The sequence below is a fragment of the Petaurus breviceps genome, unplaced genomic scaffold (genome assembly GCF_028583685.1).
Source record: "Petaurus breviceps papuanus isolate PSGF00001 unplaced genomic scaffold, PetGlider_PUasm1.0 90897, whole genome shotgun sequence".
Classification (NCBI taxonomy): domain Eukaryota; kingdom Metazoa; phylum Chordata; class Mammalia; order Diprotodontia; family Petauridae; genus Petaurus; species Petaurus breviceps.
Window position 1 is genome coordinate 8,856,334 of NW_027187374.1, and position 11,389 is coordinate 8,867,722.

At 37.2% G+C, this 11,389-nt stretch overlaps 1 protein-coding gene across 1 annotated transcript; it reads left to right on the top strand.

Moving 5' to 3' along the window:
* Positions 1 to 9,766: 9,766 nt before the first annotated feature.
* On the top strand, positions 9,767 to 10,332 carry KCNE2 (potassium voltage-gated channel subfamily E regulatory subunit 2). Its single transcript, XM_069074801.1, has one exon. The coding sequence runs from the start codon at positions 9,767 to 9,769 to the stop codon at positions 10,136 to 10,138; it is 372 nt and encodes a 123-aa protein (XP_068930902.1). The 3' UTR covers positions 10,139 to 10,332.
* Positions 10,333 to 11,389: the final 1,057 nt, after the last annotated feature.

Here is an 11,389-nt window from a genome sequence, read left to right on the forward strand (position 1 = left end):
TTGGCCGCAAAATACAAAAGCCTAGTAAGCTGAGATTTATTTGCTGAACCAAAGAGCACTATATCAGGGCTAAAGGGTTTAAAAGAGATTTCTCTGCCTTGCAAGGAATTTTGTATCAGACCAACAACATAGCCCAGGTAAGTTATTATTTCACATTATTTATTCTTCAAAGGATTAAGTGACAAAATTATTTCATTTAGTGTCCAAGACGGTGAAAAAAAGAGTATTTTTTTCATGGCACAATGCTTTTCTCTTTTCTCATGACAGACCCCTTTCTACTATGTGCTTGGAAAAATAAATTTAAATAGCTTTTTAAAGATAATATTAAGTAACATTTATGTGATATATGTGACTTTTACTTCTCTATTCTTAATATAGAAATGAAATAATATATTCTCCTTTATATACAATAGGACAATGGGACCATCCTACTCTCATTAGAGTAAGGCCTTGGAGATAAAGACAAGAATAGGATTTATGCTATTGCACTGACACTCTTGTGTCCAGTTACATAGAGAAATTGATTCCTGAACACTCCAGTCTCAAATTCTATCCTAGCCACACTTTGCATGAAGGCTTCTCCAACTCTACACTTTTTTTTTATTTCTTAAAACAAAATGAAAGGGACAGCTAGGTGGTGCAGTGAATAGAGCACCGGCCCTGGAGTCAAGAGGACCTGACTTCAAATCCAACCTCAGACACTTAACACTTACTAGTCATGTGACCTTGGACAAGTCACTTAACCCCATTTGCCCCTCCTTCCCCCCCTCCAAAAAGCAAAACAAAAAACAAAAACAAAAAACCCCAAACAACCCAGGGTTCAAACTCTAATATATCTAAGACTTGTCATCTTTAAGTATTTAGAAGTTATGGCATCCCTAGGGATGAAAAGTCCCTTTTCTCACAATTTTTCCAGAATGTTCCTACATTCTTTGCTTTTTATTCTCTTACTATTCCCTCTCTTCCCAATTCTTTGGAATGCTAGCCACAAACCTTTTTAAAAAGAGATTTTTCTGATAACATGTCTTTTATTTCTAGCATTATGGTTATGACTGACCCCTGATAATTTTGTTTCACCTAAAGTTGTGTTTTCTTGGAACTCATGCAGAGCTTTAACAAGGGTGAGGCAAAAGGTGTATAAAACAGAATGATACAGAAAATTATATAAAATATTCATTTATCATCCAAGACTGCCATACCACTTAAATGTGTTTATGCATACATGCATGTACATAATTTTTTTTTATTTTAATTTTTATTTATTTATTGCCTTTTGGAGGGCAATTGGGGTTAAGTAACTTACCCAAGGTTACACGGCTACTTTTTTGTGTGTGTGTTAAGTGTCTGAGGCCAGAACCAAACTCTGGTCCTCCTGACTCTGGGCCTGGTACTTTACTCACTGCGCCACCTAGCTGCCCCCATGAATATAATTTTTTATACTTTCCAGGGATGCAAAATAGACTAGTTGCAGTAGTTAACCAATTTTTTTCTTTTTCCCAGGATAACCAGCACACTGTCCACATCAACTGTTCCAAACCTTCTCTGTTCTCATCAGACTTCCTGCACTAACTGCCTCTTCTTCTCCTGTCTCAGCAGAGAATATAGCTAGCATCATATCTAAGAAATAGAGACTGTCAGTCGCAGCCATTTTATACCTCAAAACCCATCATTCCTATTCTCAACTCCTTTGCTCCACTCTCTGTGGTAACCTTTGACCTTCTTTCCAAGTTTAACCCTCCATTTGTATTCTTGATTCCATTCTCTTCCCATTAACTCTGGGAATTCTTTCCTTAAACATTTACTTTCCATCACACTTGCTTACTGGCTCTTCTTCACTACCTACAAGCATTAGTATTCCTGTTGTTTCACAGCCCTTCTGCTCTTCTGAGATGGGCCTTTTGGAAGGGGGTTATCTATGTTGGTTGCTTCCATTTACTCACTTCCCACTCTCTTGTCAAATTCTTGCAATCTGGCTTCCATCCTTACCACTGTACTGACTTTGCTTTCTCCAAGATTACCAACAACCTTGGGGCTGCTAAATCCAATTGCTTTTTCTCAGTCTTATCTTTCATTTTTCTGTAGCTTGACCACGCTTCCCCTTCTTGAACACTCTTCTCTTAGTTAAGAAGAGAAGTCATCTAATTGTTGTCTAGGCTGCATTCAAGATTGTACATCATATTATGTAGGCTCAAGGATGGGGAACCTTCAGCCTTGAGGCCACATGTGACCCAAGCAGGAACTAGCTGTACAAAATCTTAAGCCCTCTGTATATGCCCTTCATGGAAGCTACCTCATCCCTTCATGACCTCTTTTTTTCCCCTTTAGTACCACCTCAGGTTTTTCCATTTGGGGGCAGCTAGGTGGCACAGTGGATAAAATACTGGGTCTGAAGTCAGGAAGACTCATCTTACTGAGTTCAAATCTATCCTCATATGTTCTCAACTATGTGACCCTGGGCAAGTCACTTAACTGTTTGCCTCAGTTTTCTCATCTGCAAAATGAGCTGGAGAAGGAATGCAGCCCTTGACTAAATCCAGACTTCACAGAACAATTTCCTCAATAAAAGGATTTGTTTTATAAAACTTGGATTCAATCAAAAGGCTAGACCCAAGGACCTAGAAGACCACATGTGTCCTCGAGGTCACAGGTTCCCCATGCCCTAGGGAAATGGGGAAGGTGATAGAGGTGATAGAGGTACAGAGGGTACAGGAAAAATGAAGCAAAGTTTCAGGTATTAGGCAGGCAGCAGGGACAGAGATAACCCAGAACCTTGATCATAGGATTCTTAAAAGGGACAGAAAATCACACAGTGCCCTGAGGAGGGGCAGCCAACCAAAGAGTTCTGCCTGAGACCACTGAATCCTACTGGTGCTCTGAACACAGATAAAAGTAGAAACTGACAGAAGGAACCCAGGAAAACAAAGTTAAGACCAAATAGAGCCTAACCACTCCATTGAAGAATATGGGAGTTTGCAGAACCTGACCCTTATACTAACTCACAATTTAGGAAATAAACCTGGAAAAATGAATAAACACTGATGATAGAGAATTTTGTTTAAGTGCTTACTATGTGTTAAGTGCTTTATATGTATTATCTCATTTAAGATAATTTAAAACCATCTATAATCCTATCTTTCCTTTCACCTGCCTTTCCAGTTAGGCTACACTCTCTTGTCAAATTTTTGCAAGGCCAACCAACTGCTTTACGCTTAGGACCAGTGTGTGACTGAAAGCTACTTGTGGTGCCATATATGAGCAAGCCACTAGGTGGCACTCAAACCACCAGGTAATCTGTACTCGACCCAAGCAGGAACTAGCTGTATAAAATCTTAGGCCCTCTGTATATGCCCTTCATGGAAGCTACCTCATCCCTTCATGATCTCTTATTTTTCCCCTTTAGTACCACCTCAGGTTTTTCTGTTTGGGGGCAGCTAGGTGGCACAGTGGATAGAATACTGGGTCTGAAGTCAGGAAGACTCATCTTACTGAGTTCAAATCTATCCTCATATGTTCTCAACTGTGTGACCCTGGGCAAGTCACTTAACTGTTTGCCTTAGTTTTCTCATCTGCAAAATGACCTGGAGAAGGAAATGGCAAACTAGTACAGTATCTTTGCCAAACATACCCCAAGTGGGGTCACAAAATGTCAGGAACAACTGAACAAAATAATTCATCCTTATTATAATTTATAATTTGTTTAGCTTGTGTTTGCACCCATCCTACACAATCTTAATGTCTTTCCAACTTTAGTATGACCCGAGGTGTACTTACTTAGTATAAATTGAAGTACATTTGCTGAAAAGAAATCAATCAACAAATATATATGTACACATATAAATATATACATGTATCTATATATACATACATATACATTCATATACAAACACATATATGTATATATATAAAGGTCCTGCTTAAGCGCTGAATTATACATTGGCCATATAAAACTATCAATAATCTTTGCCTTTGGGGACTCTCAGTTTAGCTGGGTGAAACAACATACATACATACATATGCTCTGCATGCATGCATACACACACAAAAAAATAGATACGAGGTAATTTTGGAGGGAAGGTACTAGCATTAAGAAAGGTTCTATATAGAAGGGGTGTTTGAGTTGAGCCTTGAAGAAAAACTAGGAATACTAAGAGGTGTAAGTGAGAATGGAATACATTCCAAGGATAGAGGACAGCCAGAACAAAGGTATGGAGACAATATGGAGTACCACATATGAGAAACAGAAAGAAGGCCAGCCTGGCTAGACCACAGTGTTTGTGAAGGAGAGGAAGGTGCAGTGCCAAGATCCAACAAAACTTGAGTAAGTCATAGCCCACTTATATTAGAGACCAAACTACCTGTCTCCCTTTATGCTCTTTTCTGCCCTTGGCTTTTCACAGGCAGTGAAACCTTTGTAGGGAAGTGAACCAAGCATACTGCTGATAGAAAAGTCATAGGAGAAAATTTTGTTTCCCCTATCTGCTCCCATTCCTTGTCTTCTCCTAGGATGATTTCTCATCAAGATTCCTGGGTAGGTCCAGGAAGATGTCCCCAGGGTACTGCTCCCAAAAGATTCTTCCTTTCCACTTTCAGCATCACCTTTGTTCAAGCTGCAAAAGCAATTGCCTGCTCAGAACACATTGGCAGTATAAGTCCTAGAAGTGGCAGTGTGGAGAGAAATGCAAAGCAGGGCATCATACTTTCAAAAGTCCCCTGGAGGGTGGGGGGTGGAGGGAAGACTTTGAACAGATAAGTCATTTTGACTATTATAAACACCCAAATTAACTACAAAGGACATATGAAGGAAGACACATTCTGCATCCAGAGAAAGACCTGATAAATAGAAGTATGTATAGAATGATTTTCCATATATAAACACACATGTATACATATATATGTGTATACACATATTTGTGTCTAATGGTAACTATCTCTTGGTTAGGGGGAGGGGAGGGTAAAAGGATGGAAACAGAAATGTATATGATAATTCTATTATATATTTAAAAGAAATAGCAAGTTGCATGTGACAGATTTTCAGTTTTTTGTGAAAGCAACTTTTTTCATACCATGTTATGTATATGCTTGTTTTATTTCAAAAATTAAAAACAAAAATAAATAAATATTCTTTTTTTTAAGTCCTACACTGGAGCCTGTAATGGAAATGCAAATTTAAAGATTTTCCCTGCCCCTAGGCTAAAGTGCACCTGGAGCCTGGGGTGGGAGGCTTGTTTTTCAATTGATACTTTTTGATTGGCCAGTGGGTCCAAAAGGTTGTTACATTCTCTGAGCCAGGAGAAGGCTATATAAGGCCTGATGTGTAGCTTTGTTTTTGGGGCTCACTTTGAGAAGTGTTCTGTGATTTGATCTGGATTCTGGGAAGCCTTTGTCCAGAGCCCCCCGGCTTTGAAAAACCCAGATGTTGAAACCCAGATGTTGATTTGGTATGGATGTAATGGTCGGACAGTTTGGAAAGCTGTCTACTTGATCTGTTTCTGTCTTGATAATTCTGCCTGTATACTTTGAAGTTCAGGGTGCTGACCTTTTTCCCCTGAACGAGGTAAACTATATATGTTTGACTGATTAAAGTAAGCTTGTTAACCCATTTTGAGTTGCTTTCCTTTAACAAAGGAAACTGTGTTGGCAGCAAACCCTGAGGATGCTTGGGGTGCTTGCCGCTACAGAGCCCTAACAACTGCCCTTTAGGGCAGCTAAACCTTTCTTTTCCCCAACTTTTGTCTCTTTGGTTTCTAATGGAAAATGCAAAAGGAAGACAGTGTGTACCTAGGGTTCCTAAGGGACTTCCACAACAGCTAATATATTCCATCTTACTCCTTATGATTCATTTTCTTCTCTAGTCAAACTAGACATTTAAGGGTATGTTGTTAATTGTTTGTTCTCTGAAAAAAAATGGACACACTTTTATGTTTAATCTGCATTATTAACATATCCTCCATCGCTTTCTTAAGTCTAGAAAATCAACAAAACAATTAATGAAGCCCTGATTTGGAGCATTCACATATTTCCAAGGTGCCAATACTCACACTGAAAATTTAGGATTCTACCTCCTACCTCTCTGCTTTTCCTAAATTTTCCTTCTGCTGAAATGTTTTTCCTTCTCATCTCCATCTTATAGAATATTTGTTGTTGTTGTTGTTCAGTCATTTCAGTCATTAGTCATTTGTAACTTCATTGGGGGTTTTCTTAACAAAGATATTGGAGTGGTTTTATCATCTCCTTCTCCAGATTATTTTACAGATGAGGAAACTGAAGCAAATAAGGTTAAGGGGCTTGCCCAGGGTCACACAGTTAGTAAGTGTCTGAGGCCAGATTTGAACCCTTCCTGACTCAAGGCTTGGCAATCTTCAAAGCACAGTTCACATGCTACCTCTTCTATGAGAGCTTTCCTAAATACCCTGGTTATTAGCACTGACTTCTTGCAGTTACTTTGAATATGCTTTATTTAATTTCTTATGTACATGTATTCTCTCCCTCCTTCTCCCAACCCCTAGAAGGAGAGCTCCTTGACAGTAGTATTAATGATTTTTGTTTTGTGTCTCCAGTGTCTAGTACAGTCCTTTGTCTATGAATTGACTTGAAGAATGTCTGGATTCCCATGAGGTTCCCATTCTTCTCATTTGAGAAATTAAGATGTTTTTCCTAAACACACTCTGAAGAGTCAGTGATAGAACTAAGGAATTCTACATATTATTCACTAGACTGTGAATTATGCTCCTACCAGGGAAAAGAATGCATTTCCTATTGCATTTTGGAAAGCATGTTTTGGTACACTATCCTCTATTTAATTAGAATTCCTTTCCAAGACAGTAGGCCTTGTGTGAAGGAAGAGGGAGTGAGGAATATAAGTGAGAAATGCTTGTTCCTCATAGAAATCTATCTAGCATATCTGTTCTTTGGTCACTCAAACTGAATTTATTGGATGAATTTATTGGATGTATATTTATGGCTTAGAGATCATCTGGCTTAACCCCCTAATTTTCCCAACAAAGAAACTAAGGTCCAAAGAGATTAAGTAATTTGCCCAATATCATACTCCTAGCTAGTACTAGAGTTAGGACCAGAAGCCAGGCCTCCTGATTCTCAATCTAGTTTTCTAATTGTTTTTCTAGTCTTTGGGGACCATAAACAAATTCACTTCTTGTAATTTTAATGACTTATTTTCACATCTTTCATGTCATACTCTCACTGTCCTTTTGCTTCCCATACTGCTTAACTAGAAGAATATCCCTCTCACCTCCCCCCCCCAAAAAAAAAAAACACTGATACAGATATGCTTCTGCTTGGAATGGCTAAGGTATAATAGCTGAATGACTTCTTCAGATACCCACCAACTTTATGACCATATGATCTACCTCAGGCTTCAACACTGGACTTAAATTCTCATTATAAGCAAACAAACAGATGACAGAAAGGAGAGCTCATTAATTATAACTAATAAGATAACTATAAAAGAGATAATATGCCCATTATGACCAATATTATTCAATATTCTACCAGAAGTCCTAGCTATAGCAATGAGAAGAAAAAGAAATTGAAGGAATCAGAATGATGAGGGGAAAAAACCATCTTTTTTGCAGATTATATGATGGCATACTTTGAAAATCCTAGAGATTCAACCAAAAAAAATTAGTTGCAACAATTAATAATTTTAGCAAAGTAGCAGGATATAAAAGAAACTCATATAATTCACTAACATTTCCACATATCACCAACAAAGGCCTGCAAGAAGAGATAGAGACACCCCATTTAAAATAACCATAGACAATATAAGAAACCTAGGAGTAAAATTGCCATGACAAACTCAGGAACTATATGAACATAATTATAAAACACTTTTTATTCAAATAAAGTCAGATTTAAATCACAGGAGAAAAAGTAATTGTTCATGCGTGGACTCAATCAATATAATAAAAATGACCATTCTACCTAAACTAACCTATTTTTTTATTGCTATTCCAATTAAACTACCAAAAATGTATTTTATTGATCTAGTAACAAAATTCAAGGAAGAACAAAAGGTCAAGAATATCAAATGAATTAATGGAAAAAAATGTAAAGGAAGAAGGTCTAGCAGTACCAGATCTTAAACTGTATTATAAGGTGGTAATTATATAAACTATCTGGTACTGGTTAAGAAATAGAATGCTGGATCAGTGGAATAGTGTAGGCATACAATACATAGTAGCAAATGATTATATTAACCCTGTGTTTGATAAATGTAATGATCTAAGTTTTGGGGATAAGAATTCTTTATTTGGTAAAAATTGCTGAGAAAACTGGAAAGCAGTCTGGCAGAAACTAGGTACAGAACAATATTTTACACCATTTACCAAGACAAAGTCAAAAAGGACATACGACCTAGAAAGGTATCATAAGATAATAAATATATATCATAAATAATAAAATATCATAAGTAAATGAAGACTGTGGAACATATTGCCTATCAGATTTATGGATAGAAGAAGAATTTATGAATAAAAAAGAGACAGCATTGTGGCATGTAAAATGGATAATTTTGATTACATTAAATTAAAATATTTTGTGTAAGTAAAACCAATGTAGCCAAGATAGAAAGAAAAAAATGGGAGGAAAATTTTATAGATAGTATCTCAAAGACTTCATGTCTCAAATATCTAGAGAACTGAGTCAAATTTATAAGAATATGAGTCATTTCCCAATTGAGAAATGATCAAAGGGTATAAGCAGAAAGTTTTTGGAAGAAGAAATCAAACATATTGGTAGTCATATAAAATGCATTAAACCATTATAGATTAGAGAAATGCAAATTAAAACAACTTTGAGACACCATCTCATACCTATTAGATTGGCTAAAATGATAGAAGGGGAAAATGACAAATGTTGGAGGGGATGTGGAAAAACTGGGACACTAATACACTGTTGGTGGAACTGTGAACTGATCCACCCATTTTGGAAAGTAATCTGGAATTATGCCCAAAATGTTATAAAACTGTGTATACCCTTTGATCCAGAAATAACCACTATTAGGTCTGTTTCCCAAAGTGATCAGAGAAAAAGGAAAAGAACTTACATATTCTAAAATATTTATAGCAGCTCAAAGATAAAGACACAGAACTGGAAACTGAGGAGATACCCACTGATCAGGGAATGGCTGCATATGTTCTGGTATATGATTATGGTACAATACTACTGTGCAGTAATAAATGACGAACAGGTTGTTAATTTTAGAAAAATGTGGAAAGACTTGCATGAAACAATGCTGAGTGAAATGAGCAGAAACAAGAGAACATTGTACATAGTAACATTAACTGTGAATGACTAAGCTATTCTGAGTAATACGAACATTCAAATTAATGATAAAGGGCTTATGAAGGAAGATTTTATCCACCTCCAGAGCAAGAACTGACATATGAAAGTATATATTGTATGATTTCATACACACACACACACAGACACACAGATCTAGATATAGGTACAGATATACAATGCTGGCCTTCTCTAATTTGGGGTTGAGAGGGAGGAAGGGAGAGAGACAATGCAGAGCTCAAAATGTAAAAAAAAATTAATTTTAAAAAAAGGAGAGCCCTTGTTTGAATTCCTGGCAGTCCCACACAAGTAAATACATTTCCACTTGCATGAGTGATTCAAGATTTGAAAGTTAGCTTGAAAAATATATGTTCAAAATGGATAGAAAGAGATTTTTAAAAATTGGAATAATTTTTTTAACCTTTAATAATTCCTTTTGTCTTTCCAGTAGAAGATGGTGGGAAAGATGTCTGTTTTATCAAATTTAACACAGACAATGGAAGATGCTTTCAAAAGGATTTTTATTACTTATATGGACAACTGGCGCAGCAACACGACAGCAGAAGAAGAGGCTCTCCAGGCCAAAGTCAATGCCGAGAACTTCTACTATGTCATCTTGTACCTCATGGTGATGATCGGGATGTTCTCTTTCATTATTGTGGCCATCCTGGTGAGCACAGTGAAATCTAAGAGGCAGGAGCACTCCAATGACCCATACCATCAGTACATTGTGGATGACTGGCATGAAAAGTACAAAAGTCAAATTTTGAGTCTAGAAGATGCCAAGGTTACCGTTCATGAAAATGTTGATGCAGCAGCATATGAAATGTCTCCTTGATGATTGAAAAAGATGTCCATATGCAGAAGATATGAAGTTATCATCTGCCTCTCTCTTCATACATATACACATGTGTATCCATTCATGTGTATGTGGATGTACATTTGATACATGTGTGTATATCATTCCAAGCAGATGCATATTTATATTAGTATTTTAGCTAAGCAAGCAGAATGGGAGTGTGTGTGTGTGTGTGTGTGTGTGTGTGTGTGTGCATTCCGAGATAAAAGGAGTGAAGCAAACTGATAGTTTGAGACAAATTAAGTTCCTTTCTGTCGGATAAAACCTCTACAGCAAGTCAGATGGTAATAGGCCAATCAAAAGGGGTAGTATTTTAATCTATGTTACTTATGTTTAATCCAGTATTTTATGCTATTTATGACTTTTATTCTTCAGGTATTGTAAACTTCCTGCCCAGAGCAACAATAAAGTCAAATTTTGAAGTGAAAGGTTTTGTTTTGTTTTGTCTTGTTCGGTTTTTAAGATACTGTAATGGAAATGCAAATTTAAAGATCTTCCCTGCCCCTAGGCTAAAGTGCACCTGGAGCCTGGGGTGGGAGGCTTGTTTTTCAGTAGATACTTTTTGATTGGGCAGTGAATCAATAAGGTTGTTACATTATCTGAGCCAGAAGAAGGCTATATAAGCCCTGATGTGTAGCTTTGTTTTGGGGCTCACTTTGAGAAGTGTTCTGTTATTTGATGAGACTCTGGGAAGCCGTTGTTGAGAGTCCCTCGGCTTTGAAAAACCCAGATGTTGAAACCCAGATGTTGATTTGGTATGGATGTAATGGTTGGACAGTTTGGAAACTGTCTGCTTGATCTGTTTCTCTGTCTTGATAGTTCTGTCTGTGTATTCTGAAGTTCGGGGTGCTGACCTTTTTCCCCTGAACTAGGTAAACGATACATATTTGACTGATTAAAGTAAGCTTGTTAACCCATTTTGAGTTGCTTTCCTTTGGCAAAGCAGATCTAAGAACCTGTGTTGGCAGACACCCTGGGGACGCTGGGGTGCTTGCTGCTACAGATACTTGGTGGGGGGATGTAAAGATGTACATGTAAGAGTCTTCTCTCGAAGCATTGTGTCTTCTGAGTTTGATAAGAACTCACAGTTCTAGTTTAAATGAAGAGTATTTTTGTGCCCCTTTGTGAAACCAAGATATTAATTCAATTTGTCATTTATTAGTTGGATCCGTAAAAACTCATTCATTTGCTTATCATTGTAATTGGGGTTTACACAGATTATGTTCAGAG